The following is a 22617-nucleotide window of genomic DNA, read 5'->3' as shown; positions in this document are numbered from 1 at the left end:
ATAGCCGACAAAGACATATGGGTGTCCAAGTTTAGACGCTTGACAGCAGACCTTGAAGATGTTGCCCGTCAGAAGGCCGTTCTTGCTCAGAAACACAAATGGAGTGATATTGAAAACCTTCTAAAACCGGACAAACTTGTGTTCGAAACATGGAATGCTATGCCCGACATTTATGTAAACATTAAAAAGTATGCGCTTTGAGTCCTGTCGATCTTTGGATCCACATATGTAAGTGAGCAGGTGTTCTCCAACATGAACTTTATTAAAAACAAACATCGCGCACGCCTCACAGATGACAGCTTGCGATCCTGTGTAAAGATGAAGGTGACGTCATACAGCCCTGATGTGCAGACACTGTGCGCTGAGGTCCAGGAGCAGAAATCCCATTAACCAAGTATGATAAATATTTTAATTGCCTATTATTTTATGTATATTCATATTTTTTCATTGTTCAGTGAAATAGTCCTTTTATTTTTCAGGCTGACAGCTGGCTGATGTTATTTTTGGTTTGCTGCTGGCGGAAAATTTAAGTTCGGCATTTTTCATAAATACAAGAAGGACTCAAATAGACATTGAGTATTTTACTTAAAAGTAACTTTCAACCCAACGTCTTTTTTTCGGAGTTCAAAATGTTTTTGTTGCATGCAGAAATGTAATTTCGTTTTCTCTGCAGGAGTTCATCAATTTCATAAATGCAACACATTATAGTTTGTTTATACATAGCATAAAGGCAAAAAAAACGTTGTATGCAGTGTTATTTCATTTTAAATGTCAAACGGGTTTTGCGGCTCCCAGTGTTTTCTTTTCTGTGGGAAACGGGTCCAAGTGGCTCTTTCAGTGGTAAAGGTTGCTGACCCCTGGTGTAAGGTTATCAAGGACCGGAATGTGGAATTGGGCTAAATAGTTATTTTGGGTTGGCTTAGAGATCAACTTAGCCATTTGTTAGAGAAGGTGGGGAGTTGGTTCCAGAGGTACACAGCGATCAGCTGGGTTGCTGACATACAGTGGGGTCCTCAGGGGTCAGTAGGGTGAAGCACAAAAACAATGGCTTAAGGACTTAGATGGGGAAATAATGTAGAAACATAGAGGAGCCGAACTCTTCATTTATTTAAAACATAGTACTTGAATACTTACTTGGAGGAACGAGCTGAATGAATAGCAGCACGGAGCCACTGAGTAGTAACAAGATAGCAGTGACAATCCGTCGAGGTGAAGCACGTATCAGCCACCAGACTATCACGTATACTACAATTTCACTTGCTGCAGAGATGAAACAATTAACATAGGGGTCTCCATGTAGGTTTGGAGTACTGAGGGATAATCCATAGTAACCAATGGTGCAGATGAGCCTACAAGAAAATAAATATTGGTCATAATTCTTTAAATACTCATAGAAGTACTGAAGGCTAGAAATTGAAAGCCACAGTCCAGCTTGATAGAAGCCAGTTAAAGGACATCCTTGCTATATTCAGGCTGAAAAAAATGAATGGGCAAAACTTGGAGTATCTTATTAAAAGTGCAAATATATGACATGGAGGTTATTTTCAATAAAAGTATATTCTGATCTGATTGCTTCGACAATTGGACCCATGAGGAGAGTAGTGCACTATATAGGGCTCGCTCAGTTTTTGAATAAGGTTATAAAACATGAACTTGACTTTGTTTTGAATACAATTATTTAGTAATAATACTCATTAGTGTGGTTACTAGTGCAGTCATGCCAAAGTCAGATGTATCATTTCACATTCTCCAGTAGCTTGACAGCATCAGTTTACTTTCAACTTTCCACTCAATTATATTGATGTGACCATTTTATGTCACAGCTTGCATTTCATTTGATTATCAAGTAAAAGTGAGGGACCAATCTTTATATCAGTGACCCATACATAGGTAATTTATTGTTCACAGGGTTACATAATATGTAATTTAATGTGATTTCTTATATAATTAATATATTTAATTAACTCTGAAGGTTTATAATTCAAAATGATTATCTTTTTCACCATTATATTGCTGAGAAGGCTGAGGGTTATGGCATGGATGAAATTTCAAGATTGCAACTGAAAGCTCAGCAAATGTCTGCGAGTGAAAATAAAATACCTATGAGAGTCATAGAAAAGTACAGAAGCAGTCCCTTTGGCCTATCTTGTCTATGTCAATTTATTCATTGAACAATCCCTCCAGACCTTGGCACGCAAATTTGTTTCTCATCTGGGCTACTCGCACAGATTGATACCATCCTGACACTGACAGAGACTGTGTTGCATTCTATAAAAGTGTATTAAGGAAAGCAGCAGATAAAAGATCATGAGAAATTCCAGATTCAAAAGGGTTGCATCATTGAACCAGCCAACAGGTTTCAAGTACATAACCTGTATATTTAATGAGTAAGAGGAAACCAGTCTCTGGCACAAGGAAAAGCTGCTATCAAGCCACGAGAGAACATTGAATGACTGGGGCTCCATTTGAATCCTTGCAGCTTTTCAGGGGATGCTTATCAATTCTTGATGTCAGTTCTTACAATCGTAGAATAGAACTTCCAAGAACATTAAGTGAACTAGAATATAAGACTCAGTACAGTTAAGTTCTCTTGGTTCATCTGTGACTTTGTACTTGAAATGAACAAGTGGAAGCCAATAGCTGCCCCAGGAGAGAAAAGGAACACAAAAAAAAACACTCAGCAAGTCAGGCAATGTCTGTGATTAGACTTAAAAATAACAACAATTAAATGGAAAATATTGATGAAGACTTGAATGACAAATGAAATTTTTAACTATCCTCAAAATTGTTTTAAATTTGATAAGGCAATACCTTGACTTTCCAACAACTTGTGAAAATATAAACTATTGGTCCATCAAGGATCATGTCAGCCTCACCTTCAATCCTGATGTCACATCGCATCTCCAGTCACTAAACACAACAAAAGACTCTCAGAATCATAAAAAGGCTTATTATCACTGACATACAGTGTGCTGTCTTTACGACAGTTATTTAGTTTATAATATTTTCGCTTAGTAATTCATTCAATAGTATTTTCTAGTTAGAATTAGAAGTGTTTAAAGTGTATTCATTGCATGTAAAATATATCGGCATGCGATGACGTCACATCCGGTTTCGCCGCGTCTTGTGGGAAAACACCGGTTTGAAATTAGCGCGAGGGTGGGGGCTCACCACGAGGCTCACCTGAGCACAAGCAGTTTTGCAGGCATGAGAAATCACAGTGAGAGCAACGCTGTAAGTTAATAGATAATCGATATATTGAACTAAGATATTAATGCTGATCCTGTTAGAGGTAACGACGGTAGATAATGTTTATGCTTTCGTTAGTTAAAGAGTCGCGGATAGTTTGCATGGAAGTGTATTTAAAGTAGTCAATGGAGCAGGTAAACTCTCCCTGTATACTGCACCTTAGTGTAATGTAGTTATAGTCACCTTTGCAAGTATTTACACTTGAAATGTGATATTAAGGAAGGAACAAATACTGTATCAATCTTGTATTGTTTTATCAACAGTTTTCACCATATGTTAATGTGAAGAGTGAACAGTAAATGGTTAATCTTACTGCGATCTGGTTCTTATTAACTGTGGTTTATCCGGACGTTAAATTCGGCGTTTCGTTACACCCGAAGGAGAACGTGACAGTGAAAAAGCGACATTATCAGGTGTTTCAAGTGCTGCAATGTCAGCTCAATCCAGCATCAAGTCGACGCCGCCCAGCGACAAGGGCAGTAAACCGACATCAAGTAAGCCCACCCGGGCGTTATCAGGTGTTCCAAGTGCTGCAATGTCAGCTCGATCCGGGATCAAGTCGATGGCGCCCAGCGACAAGGGCAGTAGAACTACATCAAGTAAGTCCGCACAGGCAAGAGCCAAGGCAGAAGCCGCCAAGGTGCGACTGCATTACGCCAGACAAGAAGCAGTTTTGAAAATGAAACTGGCCACCAGAGAAGCCGAAATCCAGAAAGAAGAGGCTGCCAGAGAAGCCGAAATCCAGAAAGAAAGGGCCACCAGAGAAGCCGAAATCCAAAGAGAAGAGGCTGCCAGAGAAGCCGAAATCCAGAAAGAAAGGGCCGCCCGAGAAGCCGAAATCCAGTTGGAAATGGCAAAAATATCGACAGAGTTGCAAGTGCTGCAGCTAGAAAGAGAAGAAGCTGCTGCCATGGCGGAAGCAAAGTACATAGAAGAAGCTGAAGGGTCGCGTGATCTGACCGCAGCAAGATCTACTTTAGAAAGGACCAGACTGGAACGCACAAGCGACTATGTACAATCTCAAATAGACAGGCAGGCTCGTCTCCCCTCTCCATACGTATTCGATAACTTCCCCAGCTACGAGGAACCTCAGAGAGTCACGATTGCATCACATCCATACGAGGAAGGAAATTTACCCTCACGGCTCCGTGATGAAGTCAAGAATGAAAGAACCGACAACGCTCCTTCACCCCCACAACAGGACGGCGGGGAGGGAGAGGTTCACTCCAGGACAACAATTGTCAGCTCGAACTGTACAGAAGTTTGCGGTCAAACTCAGTCAAGCCGTTCTTGTTCCGAGATCTGCCTCACTGAGGTGTACCCTAAAGAAGCACAACAAGACATTACCAAGCGTAAAGTAACCGACGAGACGCTAGGTCAGTCAGTTTTCGTTCAAACCGAGCACGGAAACAAACTTGCACAATCAGCTCAAGATACCATTTCTTTAAAACCCAAAGACACCAAGGTCTTCAGAGATGAAGCAAATAATGGGGTTGCCCCATTGCCTATCAGAGAACCATGCCAGCGCTCACCAGATAACAAAGAGCAGGCAGTCAAACGGTTCACGTCCTTACGGAAAACCCGGAAAAGGAAACCTGAGATACAGCAACGCACCCGATTGGCCCACGAGGTACTGTGCACCCTAATGGCAGAGGTCACAGCCATTATAAACGCACAATCATTCCTACCTGTGTCTTCTGACCCAGAAAACCCCTTTATACTTTCGCCATCAACGCTCCTTACGCAGAAGGCAGGAGCACCTCCTCCACCAGGAGACTTCTCAGACAAGGATTTGTACACAAAGCAATGGAGACAAGTCCAGGCTCTGGCAAATCAGTTCTGGCCTCGCTGGAGACAAAAATATCTACCTTCGTTGCAACAGAGACGAAAGTGGACAGAACCCCGCAGGAATCTTCAAGTCGGAGACCTAGTCCTGCTCAGGGACAAGCAGATCACCCGCAACAGCTGGCCAATGGCCAGAATCACTGCTACATTCCCTAGCGAGGATGGACATGTCAGGAAGATCGAATTGAAGACTACCGACCAAGGCGATGTGAAAATTTACCAAGGGCCAGTTACAGAAGTTATTCTACTTCTACCCAATGACTGATTAAGAGACTAAGTTTTGTACTCTGCTCATTGTGACCTTACGAAGGTCAAGCGGGGAGTGTGCTGTCTTTACGACAGTTATTTAGTTTATAATATTTTCGCTTAGTAATTCATTCAATAGTATTTTCTAGTTAGAATTAGAAGTGTTTAAAGTGTATTCATTGCATGTAAAATATATCGGCATGCGATGACGTCACATCCGGTTTCGCCGCGTCTTGTGGGAAAACACCGGTTTGAAATTAGCGCGAGGGTGGGGGCTTTCCACGAGGCTCACCTGAGCACAAGCAGTTTTGCAGGCATGAGAAATCACAGTGAGAGCAACGCTGTAAGTTAATAGATAATCGATATATTGAACTAAGATATTAATGCTGATCCTGTTAGAGGTAACGACGGTAGATAATGTTTATGCTTTCGTTAGTTAAAGAGTCGCGGATAGTTTGCATGGAAGTGTATTTAAAGTAGTCAATGGAGCAGGTAAACTCTCCCTGTATACTGCACCTTAGTGTAATGTAGTTATAGTCACCTTTGCAAGTATTTACACTTGAAATGTGATATTAAGGAAGGAACAAATACTGTATCAATCTTGTATTGTTTTATCAACAGTTTTCACCATATGTTAATGTGAAGAGTGAACAGTAAATGGTTAATCTTACTGCGATCTGGTTCTTATTAACTGTGGTTTATCCGGACGTTAAATTCGGCGTTTCGTTACACCCGAAGGAGAACGTGACATACAGAATGTCATGAAATTTCTTGTACTATTTCAGCAGTAAACACCAGAAAATTTCATTTATGAAAAAGTTTATAAATTTTGCTGCCCTACCACTGAAGTAAGACTCACTGGTCTATAATTTCCTGGGCTATCTCTACTCCGTTTCTTGAATAAGGGAACAACATCTGCAATTCTCCAATCCTCCAGAACCTCTCGCATCCCCACTGATGATGCAAAGATCATCGCCAGAGGCCCAGCAATCTTCTCCCTCACTTCTCACAGTAGCCTGGAGTATATCTCAGGTCAAGTCGGGTCAAGTCAAATCAAGTCAATTCACTTTTATTGTCATTTCGACCATAGCTGTTGGTACAGTACATAGTAAAAATGAGACAACATTTTTCAGGACCATGGTGTTACATGACACAGTACAAAAACTAGACTGAACCACGTAAAAAACAACACAGAGAAAAAAACACACACAATTACACTGGACTATAGACCTACCCAGGACTGCATAAAGTGCACAAAACAGTGCAGACATTACAATCAATAATAAACATGACAATAGGGCAAGGTGTCAGTCCAGGCTCTGGGTATTGAGGAGTCTGATGACTTGGGGGAAGAAACTGTTACATGGTCTGGTCATGAGAGACTGAGTGCTTCGGAGCCATTTCCCAGACGGCAGGAGGGAGAAGAGATTGTATGAGGGGTGCATGGGGTCCTTTGTAATGCTGTTTGCTTTGCGGATGCAGTGTGTAATATAAATATCCGTGATAGCGGGAAGAGAGACCTCGATGATCTTCTCAGCTGAGAAGATCCACTGCAGGGTTTTGCGATCTGAGATGGTGCAATTTCCAAACCAGGCAGTGATGCAGCTGCTCAGGATGCTCTTGATATAACCCCTGTCCTGTCTCGTCTGGTGCCAGAGACTTATTCAACTTGATGCTTTCCAAAAGCTCCAGCACATCCTCTTTCTTAATGTCTATATGCTCAAGCTTTTCAGTCCACTGTAAGTCATCCCTACAATTGCCAAGGTCCTTTTCTGTAGTGAAGACTGAAGCAAAGTATTCATTAAATACCTCCGCTACCTTCTCCTGTTCCATACACACTTTTCCACTGTCACACTTGATTGGTCCTATTCTCTCATTTCTTATCCTCTTGCTCTTCACATATCTTCTTTCACGTTCTTAATGTTCTTATTTTCTGGTAAGAGCACATTTTTTCCTTCACTTCCACTAAACCGGTAGGATGCCTGGGTATAAAGTTCACGGTTGTTGATAACGCATTCTTGTGAGGGTTAAACAATTTTCATTAAAAGAGGTGTAATACAAGTTTACCGCTATTTCAAACAAGGATTCTCGTAGGATTAAGTTCTTATGGCATTATCTACTAGAGAAGTTTTCACTCACCACATCAATAACAAGATGACCGTGACATTTTTTATGTTGGTTGTGGCAATCAAGTCCAAATAATTCTGTGAATGTTTTTTCTTATCAGTGGGACCCTGTGGAGATAATGTATAGAATACACATCAACCAAGAAGACATACATGCTGATCATAAGGTACAGAGAGGTTTTGTTGGGGTGGAGCACTTCATTTACGAGAAGAGACTGCTTGGCCGGGAGTGGCCAAGGCTGACAGAGGTATACAAAATTATGAGGAATATAGAACGGATTGATAGTAGAAAGCTATTCCCCATAGCAAAGGTAACTTGACCTGGAGGGCATTGATTAGTGTAAGGAAGAACAGTTTAGAGGGCATCTGAGGAAGAATATTTTCACCTAGATATTTGTTTGAATCTGGAATATCCTGCGTGAGTGTGTAGTGGAGGCAGATATTGCAACATTAAAATCACGGACCAAGTACTGGTAAATGGGAGCAATATAGATAGTCATCATTGATGCAGTGGGCGGTAGAACCTGTTTCTCTGCTGCATTATTCTATTGCACTATAGTAAGTTGGACTATTTCGTCTTTTGTTTAATTCTCCTTAGCCTTGTCAGCACTTGGTCAACAATCCAAAATTTCTTAATCCATTGAAGAATATTCTGACGTACATAGCGGTGGAAACAGCCTATTTTCAAACTAGCATGGGGTAACGGCAAAGCCAATGAAGTAATATGTGCTGCCTTTATGGCAGTTATTTAGTTTATAATATTTTCGCTTAATAATTCGTTTGTTAGCATTCTAGTTAAAGTTAGGATTGTTTAAAGTTGGCTGTGAGATATCGCGGCATGCGATGACGTCACATCTGGTTTTGTCGCGTCCTGGGGGAAAATACCGGTTTGGAGAAACAGGAAGGTGGGGGGGGGGGTCGAGACATGTGCGAGCAAGCAGCAGCAACATTTTCTCTCTACGCACCAGGAACATTGTGAAAGCAACGCTGTGAGTTATGAGATAATCGATATGTTGAATTAAAATCTTAACACCAATCCTGTCAAAAGTAACAATGGTCGATAATGTTTATGTTTTCGTTAGTTAAAGAGTTGCGGATAGTTTGCGTTGAAGTGTATTTAAAGCAGTCAATGGCGTAGGTAGATTCTGACTGTATGCTGCACTTTAATGTAATGTAGTTGTTGTAGTTTTACCTTGCAAGTATTTATGATGTAAATATCAAGAAGGAAACAAATGCTGTGCAAATCTTGTATTGTTTTATCAACAGTTTTCACCATACGTCAAAGTGGAAGAGTGAACAGTAAACGGTTAATCTTACTGTGATCCTGTCGTTATTGACAAAGGTTTAACTCAGTGTTTAGCTCGGCGTTCCGTTACACCCGAGCGAGAACACTACAAATATCAATAAACAGAACACAGAGTTACCACAGTAATGCAAGTGCTATCGAATATTGCTCCAACATGCGTGATTCCATTTCTCCTGGCAGCCACTTTCAATATTGCCTCAGCTTCTTCCTTTTGGCCTTGAGTGAACAACCATCTGGGGGATTCAGGGATAATCCTGCAAATTAAGCAAAAACAGCCGAGTTAGAGTCATAGAGCACTGATGCTCTTTGGCCCATCAGGTCCATGCTAAATGTATCTTCTGCCCAGTGTCATCAACCTAGATCTCCATTTACTTCACATCCATGCACTTACATTGAAATATATCCTGCATCCCCCACCATTTACACTAAACTGTTAGCTTACTACTGTCAATTGTCTTAACACCATTCATCAGGTTTCAAACTGAGATTTATGATGTGATTTGTTGTGAGTTGATTCTGTTTCCTGGAAGGAAGCAGCAAATTGCCACTTCGAACTAATACGTTTTGTTTCTACTGGCCCTTAACATCCTCTTGTTTGGTTCTGTTGAATTTTTATTCATGATATTATTGTGAAAATCTCTGATTTTGTTGCATTAAAAAGCATATTTTTTCATACGTGAGATGTGGACATTGCTGGCAAGGGCTCCATTATTGACCATCTCTAACAGCCCTTGAGAAGATGGTGACAAGATGCCTTCTGGAATAATTTCTTTTCTTCAGCCCTTGTGAAATACACCAAGAAAAAATGAGGTACAAAGGTAAACTAGCCAAGAATATAAAGGAGGATAGTAAAAGCTTCTTTAGGTATGTGAATGGCAAAAAAATAGTTAAGACCAAAATTGGGCCATTGAAGACAGAAACGGGTGAATTTATTATGGGGAACAAGGAAATGGCAGATGAGTTGAACAGGTACTTTGGATCTGTCTTCACTAGGGAAGACACAAACAATCTCCCAGATGTAATAGTGGCCAAAGGAACTAGGGTAAAGGATGAACTGAAGGAAATTTATATTAGGCAAGAAACGGTGTTGGATAGACTGTTGAGTCTGAAGGCTGATAAGTCCCCAGGACCTGATGGTTTGCATCCCAAGGTACTTAAAGAGGTGGCTCTAGAAATCATGGACGCATTGGTAATCATTTTCCAATGTACGATAGATTCAGGAACAGTTCCTGCTGATTGGAGGGTGGCTAATGTTGTCCCACTTTTCAAGAAAGGAGGGAAAGAGAAAACAGGGAATTATAGACTGGTTAGCCTGACATCAGTGGTGGGAAAGATACTGGAGTCAATTATAAAAGAGGAAATTACAACACATTTGGATAGCAGTAGAAGGATCAGTCCGAGTCAGCATGGATTTATGAAGGGAAAATCATGCTTGACTAATCTTCTGGAGTTTTTTGAGGATGTAACTCTGAAAATGGACAAGAGAGAGCCAGTGGATGTAGTGTACCTGGACTTCCAGAAAGCTTTTGATAAAGTCCCACATAGGAGATTAGTGGGCAAAATTAGGGCACATGGTATTGGGGGCAGAGTACTGACATGGATTGAAAATTGGCTGGCAGACAGGAAACAAAGAGTAATGATTAATGGCTCCCTTTCAGAATGGCAGGCTGTGACCAGTGGGGTACCACAAGTTTCGGTGCTGGGACCGCAACTGTTTACAATATACATTAATGATTTAGATGAAGGGATTAAAAGTAACATTAGCAAATCTGCTGATAACACAAAGCTGGGTGGCAGTGTGAAATGTCAGGAGGATGTTATGAGAATGCAGGGTGACTTGGACAGGTTGGGTGAGTGGGCAAATGTATGGCAGATGCAGTTCAATGTGGATAAATGTGAGGTTATCCATTTTGGTGGCACGAACAGGAAGGCAGATTACTATCCAGATGGAGTCAAGTTAGGAAAAGGGAAAGTACAACAAGATCTAGATGTTCTTGTACATCAGTCAATGAAAGCAAACATGCAGGTACAGCAGGCAGTGAAGAAAGCTAATGGCATGCTGGCTTTTATAACAAGAGGAATTGAGTATAGGAGTAAAGAGGTCTTTCTGCAGCTGTACAGGGCCCTGGTGAGACCCCACCTGGAGTATTGTGTGCAATTTTGGTCTCCAAATTTGAGGAAGGACATTCTTACTATTGAGGGAGTGCAGCGTAGGTTCACAAGGTTAATTCCCAGAATGGCGGGACTGTCATATTGGAGGATTGGAGCGACTGGGCTTGTATACACTGGAATTTAGAAGGATGAGAGGGGATCTGATTGGAACACATAAGATTATTAAGGGATTGGACACGCTGGAGGCAGGAAGCATGTTCCCGCTGATGGGTGAGTCCAGAACTAGAGGCCACAGTTTAAGAATAAGGGGTAGGCTATTTAGAACAGAGATGCGGAAAAACTTTTTCACCCAGAGAGTGGTGGATATGTGGAATGTTCTGCCCCAGAAGGCAGTGGAGGCTAAGTCTCTGGATGCATTCAAGAGAGAGTTAGATAGAGCTCTTATAGATAGCGGGGTCAAGGGATATGGGGAGAGGGCAGGAACGGGGTACTGACTGTGTATGATCAGCCATGACCACAGTGAATGGCGGTGCTGGCTAGAAGGGCCGAATGGCCTACTCCTGCACCTACTGTCTATTGTCTATTGTAATGAAGTTGTCAAGGCTAGAACCCGACAAGAATAAAGGAACAAAGATATAGGCTCAGTGGCCACTCTATTAGGTACTTCCTGTACCTAATAAAGTGGCCGCTGAGTGTATGTTGGTGGTGTTCTGCTGCTGTAGCTCATTCACATCAAGGTTCAACATGTTGTGCATTCAGAGACACTCTTCTGTGTGCCACTGTTGTAATGCCTGGTTATCTGAGTTACTGTTGCCTTCCTATCAGCTTGAACCTGTTTGGCCAATCTCTGAATTTGTGCATTAAAAAAGCATTTTCACTCACGAACTGGATTCAATTTTTTTTGCACCATTCCCTGCAAACTTTAGAGATTGTGCATGAAAGTACCAGGAGGTCTGCAGTTTCTGAGACACTCAAACTGCCTCCAATTGTAAAACCCGCATCACGTTTCTTCCCATTTTGTTGTTCGATCCAAACAACAAATGAACTTCTTGACCATGTCTGCATGCTTTTATGCATTGATTTGCTGCCACATGATTGGCTGATTAGATATTTGTATTAACAAGCAGGTGTACTAGTGTACCTAATAAACTGGTTGCTGAGTGCCGATGAGGCAGAATGTGATTTCCATCAATGGTCATTTATTTCATTGATAAAAGCTACACTTTCCTTGAGAGAGAAAGCAATTTCCAAACCTCCATTACTGGTAGTGAGTTGCTCAATTCCTTCAAACAGTACAATTGTCCTTTACGGTCTGAACCTGACAAGTGCAGAATTGGAAAATCCCAAACGCTGAGTGTGAGAGGCAGACTCCACTCTTCAAAATTTAGGTCGCATTGTACACAAACAGTGGCCACTTCGTTAGGTACAGGGATAGAACCCAGTGTGGTCTTCTGCTGCTGTAGGCCCTCCATTTCAAGGTTCGACATGTTGCACAATCAGAGATGTTCTTCTGCGCATCACTATTGCAATGAGTGGTTACTTGAGATACTCTCTCCCTGTCAGCTTGAATCAGTCTAGCAATTCTCCTCTGACCTCTCATTTAACAAGGTGTTTCCGCCCACAGAACTGCCACTCACTGGATTTTTTTTTTTGGTTTTGTTCTTGCTCTGTAAATTTTAGAGACTTTTATGCACGTGTAAATCCTAGGAGATCATCAGGTTCCAGAAGACCATAAGATATAGGAGCAGAAGTAGGCCATTTGGCCCATCGAGTCTGCTCTGCCATTCAATCATGGGCAGATCCAATTCTTCCAGTCATCCCCACTCCCCGCCTTCTCCCCACACCCTTTGATGCCCTGGCTAATCAAGAACCTATATATCTCTGTCTTAAATACACCCAACGACTTGGCCTCCACAGCCACTCAAGGCAACAAATTCCACAGATTTACCACCCTCTGAATAAAGTAATTACTCTGCATCTCTGTTTTAAATGGACGCCCTTCAATTCTGAGGTTGTTTCTGAGATATACGAACCACCCTGTCTGGCTCCATGGTCAAAGTCACTTGGATCACATTTCTTCCCCATTTTGATGTTTAATCTGAACAACAACTGAACCTCTTCACCATGGTCTGTATTCTCTGGAATTCCCAGTGCTGAAATGCCCAACACAAGGCGGCACAGGTGCTTGGAAGTGGGTACAGAGGAGATGTCAGAGCTAAGTTTTATTTTATGCAGAGAGTGGTGAGTTCATGAAATGAGCTGCTGGCAACTGTGGTGGAGGCGGATACAATAGGTTCTTTTGAGAGACTCCTGGATAGGTACATGGAGCTTAGAAAAACAGAGGGCTATGGGTAACCCTAGGTAATTTCTAAAGAAAGTAATGTTTGGCACAGCATTGTGGGCCAAAGGACCTGTATTGTGCTGTAGGTTTTCTATGTTTTTAGGCATTAAATTGCTGCCACAGGATTGGCTGATTAGGTAGCTGCTTTAACTAACAGGCGTACAAGTACACTAATATAGTGGCCTCAGAGTATATTTCCAAGTCAGAATGGTGTGCGAGTTGGAAGGGAACTTGGATTTGGTTGTGGACCCAAGTCCCTGTTGCCTTCATCTGCTCAATGTTGAGCCAAGGGTTTGGGAAGAACTATCAAAGAAGACTTGGTGCATCTTTCCTGTTATTATAAGACTATAAGATCATAAGCTATAAGAGCAGAATTAGGCTATTTCGCCTATTGAGCCTGCTCCACCATTTTATCATGGCTGATCCATTTCCCTCTCAGCCCTAATCTCCTTCTGTGTCCCCATATCCCTTCATGCCCTGACTATCAACCTCATCCTTAGATATACCCAGTGACTTGGCCTCCACACTGCCTGTGGCAATGAATTCCACAGATTCACCGCTCTCTGGCAAAAGTAATTCCTCATCATCTCCGTTCTAAATGGACATCCCTACATTCCAATCAATGAATAAGAACTGTACTCACCACCACAGAGGAATATATAGGATTTGCGGCAGAGTCAAAGCGAGAAGTAACATCCTCCAATCTTTGATTAAATAAGCTAAGACTGGTAGAAGAATGTAGCCAATGGCATAAAATATACAGATGCCTAGTGTCGAGAAAGCAGCCCTCTCAGACTTGCCAAGGATTTCGATTCCTGTTCCAGAAGAAAAGTGTGTAAATAAAAAGTAAGCACATCACAATTAACCAACAAAGGATAACCTTGGTCTGGGGTTTCTACTCCAGGCTTTCTTGGTAAAATACAGCCCAAAATGACATAACGTGTTTGAATTGAATTGACTTTATTACTTACATCCTTCATATACATGAGGAGTAAAAATCTTTATGTTCTGTCTCTGTCTAAATGTGCAATGTACAACTATAGTAATTTACAATAAATATTACTTACAACAGGATAGTCAATGTGACAGAAATACAGTAGTGTCAGCAAGAATTAAGCAGTCTGATGGTCTGGTGGAAGAAGCTGCCCAGGAGCCTGTGGTCCTGGCTTTTATGCTGCGGTACTGTTTCCCAGATGGTAGCAGCTGGAACAGTTTGTGGTTGGAATGACTCAGGTCCCCAGTGATCTTATGGGCCCTTTTTATGTACCTGTCCCTGTAAATGTGGGAAGTTCACATCTACAGATGCACTGGGCTGTCCGCAGAGTTCTGCAATCAAGAGAAGTATAGTTCCCATACTAGGCAGTGATCAATATATGCTTAATGCAAGTGGACTCTCTATAACCAAGTGTTCGGGGTAACATTATGAAAGAAACAGGTCCGGTGCAAAGACTGAGCATGGCGCATAGTGAGTCTGACAATACTGACATAATTAGCTCATGCTAATTATGTTTAATTCAAGACCATGTGGAAGCTCCAGAAATGAAACCAAAAATTGATGCTGGGATATTAAAAGGTAGATGTTAAATCATAGTAATATGATGTTTGTTTCAGTTTGCTGAAAATTGATCTGCATCCTAATATAACATTTTTTAGTTTGGGTGACTTTCAGTAACCTGAAACTAAATTACTCGAGGTTGATGAATTGATACAGTGATCATGAAGAAACCCATTTGTTCAGAACATTCCTTATATAGGCCTACTTACAGAATAAGATTCTAGGAATTTTTCAGGTATTTTAATCGTGGCTTGTATGTCCTGACTTAAAAGTAGTCAGTGACCAGTTTTAGGTACACCAGTACACCTGCTTGTTATACAAATATCTAATTAGTCAATCATGTGGCAGCAACTCTATGTATAAAAACATGCAGATATGGTCAAGAGGTTCAGTTGTTGATCCGACTAGAGATCAGAATGGGGAAAAAATGTGATCTAAGTGACTTTGACCCTGGAATGATTGTTGGTGACGGATGGGGTGGTTTGACTATCTCAGAAGCTGCTGATCTCTTGGTGTTATCATGCTCAACAGTCTCTAGAGTTTATAGAGAATGGTGAAAAAAACCAAAAAAAAAAATCTGCAGTTCTGTGGGTAAAAACACCTTGTTAATGAGAGAGGTCAGAGAAGAATGGTCAGCATGGTACAAGCTGATGGAAAAGCAACAGTAACTCAAGTAACCACGTGCGACAACGGAGGTGCGCAGAAGAGCATCTCTGAATCACAACATGTCGAAGCTTGAAGTGGATGGGCTATAGCAGTGGAAGAGCACACCGGGTTTCCCCTGTAACTAATATGGCGGCCACTGAGTGTATATGAAGGAAGCATTGTTCAATAGTGTCCTTCTAAAGAGGAAACTACTATTCTTACTCAGTCTCTTGGGTGTTTCTAACCCAACCATGTTGTTGGCACTTAAATGGACTCCCAGGGAGACACAATTCTAAGGGATATTAGGAATTTGTAAGAAAAGGAGGCCTTGCAGTAATGTCCACTTCAGGAAAAATTAGTGTATTAATGATATTAAGCTGATCACCAAAATCTTAGTTAGACGTAGTGCGCAGAACACCACAGCAGAGTACAGGTCCTTCACCCCATGATGCTGTGCTGAGCTTTTCTTCCACTCTAAGATCACTCTAACCCTTCCCTCTGACACAGTCCTCCTTTTTTCTATCATCCATGTGCCTATCTAAGATATTCTTAAATGCCCCTAATATATCTGCCTCTACCACCACTTTTGGCAGCATGTTCTACACACTCACCTCTCTTTGTATAAAAAATTTACCTCTGACATCCCCCTTATAATTTCCTTCAATCACCTTAAAATTATGCTCCCAGTATTAGCTATTTCCACCTCGGGAAAAAGTCTCTGGCAATCCAGTCGATCTTTGCCTCTTACTACCTTTTACACCTCAATCAGCTTGATTTTCATCCTTCTTCATACTCAAGTGAAAGCCCAAGCTCACTCAATCCATCCCGATAAAACGTAATATCTAATCCAGACAGCATCTTGGTAAATCTCTTCCGCAGCTTCTCTAAAGCTTCCACATCCTCCCTATAATGAGACAACCAGAACTGAACACAATATTCCTAACGTGGTCTAACCAGGTTTGAATGAGTTGCAACATTTCTTCACAGCTCTAGAATCCAGTCTCCTGACTGGTGAAGACTAACACACCATACACCTTCTAACCAAGGTTGGTAGGTTACCATAGGCATCTAACAGGGGAAAGCTTTTCAACTATTCTCTGATTCATAATTACAATGAATTGTAAATACTAAGCAAAATGTGAATGCTTGCCTTTTCTCTCTACTAAAGAGTTTAGAATAAAGAATGGACTGTTCTGTGGACAAAATGGGGAAACCATTTGATGTCAGTCCACAAGCAAGAGTTGAAGACACCATTCATTAATCAGGTGTTTTGATCATTTGAGTAGCTACGTATAACAGCTAAGATACTGGGAGAACCCTGTTTTACTGTATTTCTAAATCAGTGTTATGATGAACCCTAAATTGAAATTTAATTAGAAGAGATCTACCCACTGACAACTGGAGTATGTTGTCAAATTAGTTGGCCATGCCTATGAGCACATATGCAGCAAGTACAGTACTGAGCAAATGTCTTACGCATATACATATAGCTAGGGTGCCTAAGACTTCTGCGTAGTAGCGTATTTGTCACCATGAAGTAGAGATCTATAATCTGGCAGGAGCAAATGAGGGTGGTGCTCTGTCAGAGGAGTGTGGGATAGGTGGCAGAGAAGGAATGCAAGGAGCAGGGGTTGGCGTAGATGCAGACACACACAGCCCTGAGACATCTGCAAGGTCATTGGTTCAAATCCAAAGTATTGGTTCATTGGTCATTACAGAATGTCTCTCTGGTGCTTTCCACTCCTTCTACTCTCCCTTCCTCTTTTCCCAACCATGATTCCCACTCTCAGTCCACAATAGAGACACATATCAGAATCTGGTTTATCATCACTCATGTGTCAGTAGTTTTTTCTGCGGCAGCAGTACAGTGCAATACATAAAACCTCTACAGTACTGTGCAGAATTCTTAGGCACCCTGGCTATATAAATGTGCCCAAGACTTTTGCACAGTACTGCAACACAGAAAATGTTAGAAGCATTCATATTTAATTAGCCAAATAGAATCAGTTGGGAGAGAAACTGAATTAACCATTTAGCTTGATGTCTTTTTACAAATTTTTGATTACCAGCTTACCAGCTTAACCAGCTTAAATACAATGAAAATTATGCTGGTAATCAAAAATGCTAGTCAACTATTTTGCAAGTTTGAAGAGATAGCATGCTAGACTAAAAGGGTTTAGCAAGATTAGGAATTGCAGTGCAGCTGAGGAAAGTCCAAGGAAATTTCTAGCCCAGTGTCAGCCGGAACGATTATTTTAAAACATTTCATGTTAAATGCTACATGTAGATCTATATTATTGTACAACCTATGATGTCAACAATTGATATACTCTTTATTCTTGGAGCGTTGAGGTTAGCACAATTGCTTACAGCAATCAGTGATCGGGGTTCTGTAAGTTGTTTGTACATTTTCCCCGTAACCACATGGGTTTCCTCCGGGTGCTCCTGTTTCCTCACATTAAAAACGACATACATGTTAGGGTTAGTGAATTATGGCCATGCTATGTTGGTGCCAGAAGCATGGTGACACTTGCACAATCCAGCACAATCCTCTCTTATTTGATGTGAAGCAAACAATGCATGCCTCTGAATGTTTCAAAGCACATGTGAAAATAAAGCTGATCTTTCTTTATCTTTACACACAATATATTTCAGCATAAACACTGCTACAACAGCAAGAAAAGAGCACATTGCTGGGGTAGTGTGTGACTTTTTCACCTGGAGAATGGTTGGAATCTGAATGGACTGCCTGGATGGGTGGAGATAGATACTCTCACATCAGGATGAGCACCAGCTTCAGGCCAAGCATTGGTAAATGGTATTGGTATAGATAGATATACAACGAATAACATGAACATGGTGGGCCCAAGGGCTTGTTTCTGTGCTGGAAAACTCTCTGAAAGGAGGTTGACCACTAAACTTCATTTTGTTTCTCTCTCTCTGCAGATGCCATCTTACTTGCTGAGACCCGACAGCTTTTCTTGTTGTTATTGTCTTTGCAGTACACGCGACACTTTCTTACCTAGAACAAAAGTTGTTATGTAGCTTGAGATATCTCCGAGGCCAACAAAGAAGTGCAGTATGCAGAACATTTCCCAACTCTGAGAGGCCAGTTGCAGGAAGCCTGCGGCTGATCGCATGGCCAGAGCTCCAAAGAGAATAGGCTTTCTTCCATGCCTTTAAACGACAAACAAACATCATTTTAGACAATTAAGATGCATTATTTTTCTTATAGGTTCACAAAGAAGTAAAATGAGATAGACCTTGTGGTGAACTACATATACCTGTCTGGACACCCCCCCCCCCCCCACCTGCTGACTGCTCCTGTGGCTCCTCCCACTGACTGTGGCTCCTCCCACAGACCCCGGTACAAAGGCGATTGGGGCCTGAGCCCAGCCCTCAGTCTCCAGGATGTAGCATGGTGGTCAATTGCTGTCTTCCAGTCAATAAAAGCCAATATCTCATCTCACGTCTCAGAAAGTTACTGATGGTGCATCAGACCTCTTATTCCCAGCTCAGTGTTTTTCTTTCATTTGGTTTTATAATTTGGAAGTACAAAACATAACAGTGGCAATGACTACAAAAAGTAGGCTGCCCAGGTACTCAGTTTTACCTGTATGACATCATTGTTAGCTGTAAAGATGACGAGGAACATCTCCAAAATGTCATACGGTGCTAAAAAGGTTAGAAGTTTACGGGCTCAGAGCATGATACAGTAAGTGTGAATTCTTTAAACCAAGCACACTGAACTGTGGTCACACCATTGATGCCAAGCATTACATAAGTGTGCTGAGAAAATTCAAGCAGTGGTGGATGACCCAAGGCCGAACGACATGTCACAGTTGTGGTCCTTTTTAGGATTTGTCAATTATTATAACAGGCTCCTACCAAGCCTGGCCTCTGTGCTTCAGCCCTTGAACTCATTACTACAGATCCAGAAGAAACTCTTACAACCACATTGGTTAAAGCCCCAGAACTGAAATTGTTTCTCAACCGCAAGACTCACCTGCCAAGCAGAGAGATCCCCCACTTGCCAGACAAGAGTAAGAAATCCTGTACAGGCAGTCCCCAAATTATGAACGTCTGACTTACAAACAACTCGTACTTATGAACGACCAGCCATGTAGCCTATTATATTAAAAATTCATCGGCTTGAGGAAGGAGAAACCGTCTGCCATTTTAAGTCGGATCATGTTGCCATTAACACTGTGTTGAGTGTGTAACTTTGTATTTGGCTTATATTTTTCTTAGCAAGATTCACCCTTACCCCCCTTTTCCAGTCAGCCCCACCCCCACTTGTCCCATTTACCCTGTCTCAGTGCAGGTGGACTTTAGGACCCGGGGGAGCTCAGGACCCGCCACCCGCGGCTGCTGTTGATCCACTGTGTTTCTGTTCTGTTGACAGAAAACGATCACGATTGAAAATAAAGTGGAAATAATAAAGCGATCAGAAAGAGGTGAAACGCTATCAGTCATTGGAAAAGTGTTAGGCTGTAGTTGGTCAACGATCAGAACAATTTTAAAGGATGAAGTGAGAATAATGGAGCATGTGAAAGGCCCTGCCCCAATGAAAGCTACAATTATTACTAAGCAACACAGTGATTTAATTATTGAAATACATGTTTGTTGAGTGTTTTATATGCATAGAAAGGAAAACTATATACTATATACTAAGACAAACGTTTGAGTAACTGACGCTAAATAATATCAGCTGTACTTGTTCCGACTTTCGTACAAATCCGACTTAAAGACGGACTTAGGAATGGAACTCGTTCATAACCCGGGGACTGGCTGTACAACAAATAAATCTTCAGGCCTGAGTAGGACAATTTAAAATTTCCTAAGCGGGGGATGTCTATACGTTAGCTGTATTAAATAGTATACTGTGTATATAAGATGACCAGAGAGTAATACGTTACATATTTGATTCAGATGCATTGTATATTGAGTTAGTTTATAGCTAAGCAGGGAGGAGTGTTGCATATTTGATACTTCAGTAATTTTTGAGCAATATTGTAAATATATTGATTAAGCACTTCTGTTGCTCACATACCGTAATTCATTACGGGTTATACGTAAAATTATATGAATGGCATATGTCACTACACCACCACGTCATAATGTGCACCTCTCTAAAAAAATAGAATGAAGTCGACATGTTATCCCCAGCTCTGTTTTTCTTTCGATTAGTTTTATGTTTTGGAGTTACAGACTGTAAAAGAACAGTGCACTAAAATCCATGATCAGCCATGTTGGGTATTGGACCAGAGCTAATAGACCGAATGGCCTTCTCCTGGTGCCATTTCCTGTTTTTTTTGTTTCCAAAAAACAGTTTTCCATTGATTTTCCATTATAAATGAGGCCCTGAGAAATTATGTTGAATTATGTTACAGTATATAGTAAACTTCTTGTTTGGTATTCCTCCAGTTTATTTATGTTCAAATAATCTCGCTTGTTTTAATAAACCAAGACATACTCCAATAATTCATCACTGCGATAGCAGTCTTCAGAGAGCATCAACAATTAAACACCAACTAATGCAAACTGAATTTTCACCATGTTTTGTTTACTGTACCTGTCTGAAAGTTGTCCAGAGATTATTGAGCCAAAGAGCACTCCAATGAAAAACACTGATGTGGTAAATGGTCCTTTCCAGTTCTGGTCACAAACTAGATCCCACTACAGAGTGGCATTGGAGATAATTAAGGCACAGAGGTTAACATTTTATGTTAGTCACTAACTATTAAAACACATCAAGAAAACATTTATATTTTTTTAAATAGTGCATGTCGATTTCTAATGTTGTTACTAATAGCCATTCAAATATCTGTATGTGAAGATGTGTGTTCTGCTTTAGAGTGACAGAGCAGTTTAGTACTGAAATAGGCCCTACCTACACTCCTCCCACTGGGCCCATATTCCTTTACTCCTTTCTTACCCCAAGTACCTTTCTAAACACCATGTAGAAATTATAATAAAACTGGCCACTAGGACCTCTCCTGGCAGCTGGTTCTGCATAACCACCACATTCTATGTGAAAACTTGCCCCCAGTTCTCCTTTAAATTGCTCCTCTCTTACCCTAAACCTATGGCCTTCTGATGGTAGATGGTACATGCCACCTTCTTGAGGCAGCACCTCCTTTAGATGCTGTCGGTGGCAGGGAGGGCTTTGCCCGTTGTATTCTGGGCTGTTTCCATTACTTTCTGCAGCATTTTCCATCCTGATGCGCTGGGACTGCTGTTCTACGCCATGACGCAACCAGCTAGGATATTTTCCATAGTTTGTTAGGATATTTGATACAATGTAGGATTATTGTAAGTAGATATTGATTGTCATCACAGACTTGGTAGCCGTTTTCATGCTGTATCAGTCTATGGCTTGAGTGCCACTGGTGGAGTGGGTGGCCAGGAATCTCAAGAATATTGTTTTGATAAAATCCTACACTGGAGAAATCTTCCAAATGATGAATGCATGTTTTGTATGTCCATTCATATTTAGAATATTTCACAGGCTCAAGGACCGAGCCTACGCTCCCATTCAAGAATAGCAATCTTCTTTCACAGATCACTGCTTTCAGATTTCAGAATTTCTTTGAGGTGCCCATGCTTGTAGTTACGAAATCATAAAAACTTAGGCCACTGAATGAGCCAATAGTGTTTATGCTGGCCAAACTGGGATTTTTGGTTGATATAACGTCCCAGCTGTCATCCTTACCTTTTAACTTTTCAACAATCAAGAATTAAGGATCAACTTTATTCACCATATATGGTTAAATGTATTAGGAATTTGCTGTGTTGTGTAGGCACAACATGTAACAAAAACATTCATCAGTTATAAGAATAAATTACACAACAATAAAGTTACAGGTTGAAATATATAAATACCATCATGTATTTACAATGTAAATAGAATTATAAACATGGTTTAAAGTGTCTGAGACTTTTCTCAATGCCTTTGCAATTCCAGCATACAGTGGCATGCAAAAGTTTGGACACCCCGGTCAAAATTTCTGTTACTATGAATAGTTATGTGAGTAAAAGATGACCTGATTTCCAAAAGGCATAAAGTTAAAGATGACACATTTCTTTAATATTTTAAGCAAGATTGCTTTTTTTTTATCTTTTACAGTTTCAAAATAACAAAAAAGGAAAAGGGCCCAAAGCAAAGGTTTGGGCACCCTGCATGATCAGT

The 22617-nt window shown here is 41.1% G+C and overlaps 2 protein-coding genes across 6 annotated transcripts in view; one reads left to right on the top strand and one right to left on the bottom strand.

Moving 5' to 3' along the window:
* The window catches only part of LOC132396633 (organic cation/carnitine transporter 2-like), a 77794-nt gene that overhangs the window by 45435 nt on the left and 9742 nt on the right, over nucleotides 1–22617 (bottom strand). For all 5 annotated transcript variants that reach the window (XR_009513052.1, XR_009513054.1, XR_009513053.1 and 2 more), the window contains exons 2-7: nucleotides 21001–21104; nucleotides 18448–18602; nucleotides 13869–14040; nucleotides 8891–9026; nucleotides 7480–7574; nucleotides 1135–1349 (exon numbers count right to left, since the gene is read on the bottom strand). Coding sequence is in view for 1 of the 5 variants with exons in the window: in XM_059974342.1 (XP_059830325.1) it covers nucleotides 1135–1349; nucleotides 7480–7574; nucleotides 8891–9026; nucleotides 13869–14040; nucleotides 18448–18602; nucleotides 21001–21104 (877 nt within the window). In the remaining 4 variants the exon portion in view is untranslated. The remainder of the gene's footprint in view (nucleotides 1–1134; nucleotides 1350–7479; nucleotides 7575–8890; nucleotides 9027–13868; nucleotides 14041–18447; nucleotides 18603–21000; nucleotides 21105–22617) is intronic.
* Nucleotides 3015–5709, top strand: LOC132396632 (uncharacterized). The gene is made up of 2 exons (XM_059974341.1): nucleotides 3015–3234; nucleotides 3513–5709. The coding sequence occupies exon 2, from the start codon at nucleotides 3680–3682 to the stop codon at nucleotides 5357–5359; it is 1680 nt and encodes a 559-aa protein (XP_059830324.1). The 5' UTR covers nucleotides 3015–3234; nucleotides 3513–3679; the 3' UTR covers nucleotides 5360–5709.

This window comes from Hypanus sabinus, chromosome 7, assembly GCF_030144855.1.
Source record: "Hypanus sabinus isolate sHypSab1 chromosome 7, sHypSab1.hap1, whole genome shotgun sequence".
Taxonomy (NCBI): domain Eukaryota; kingdom Metazoa; phylum Chordata; class Chondrichthyes; order Myliobatiformes; family Dasyatidae; genus Hypanus; species Hypanus sabinus.
The sequence above is the reverse complement of the archived record's forward strand: the minus strand, read 5'-3'. Positions and strand labels throughout refer to the sequence as shown.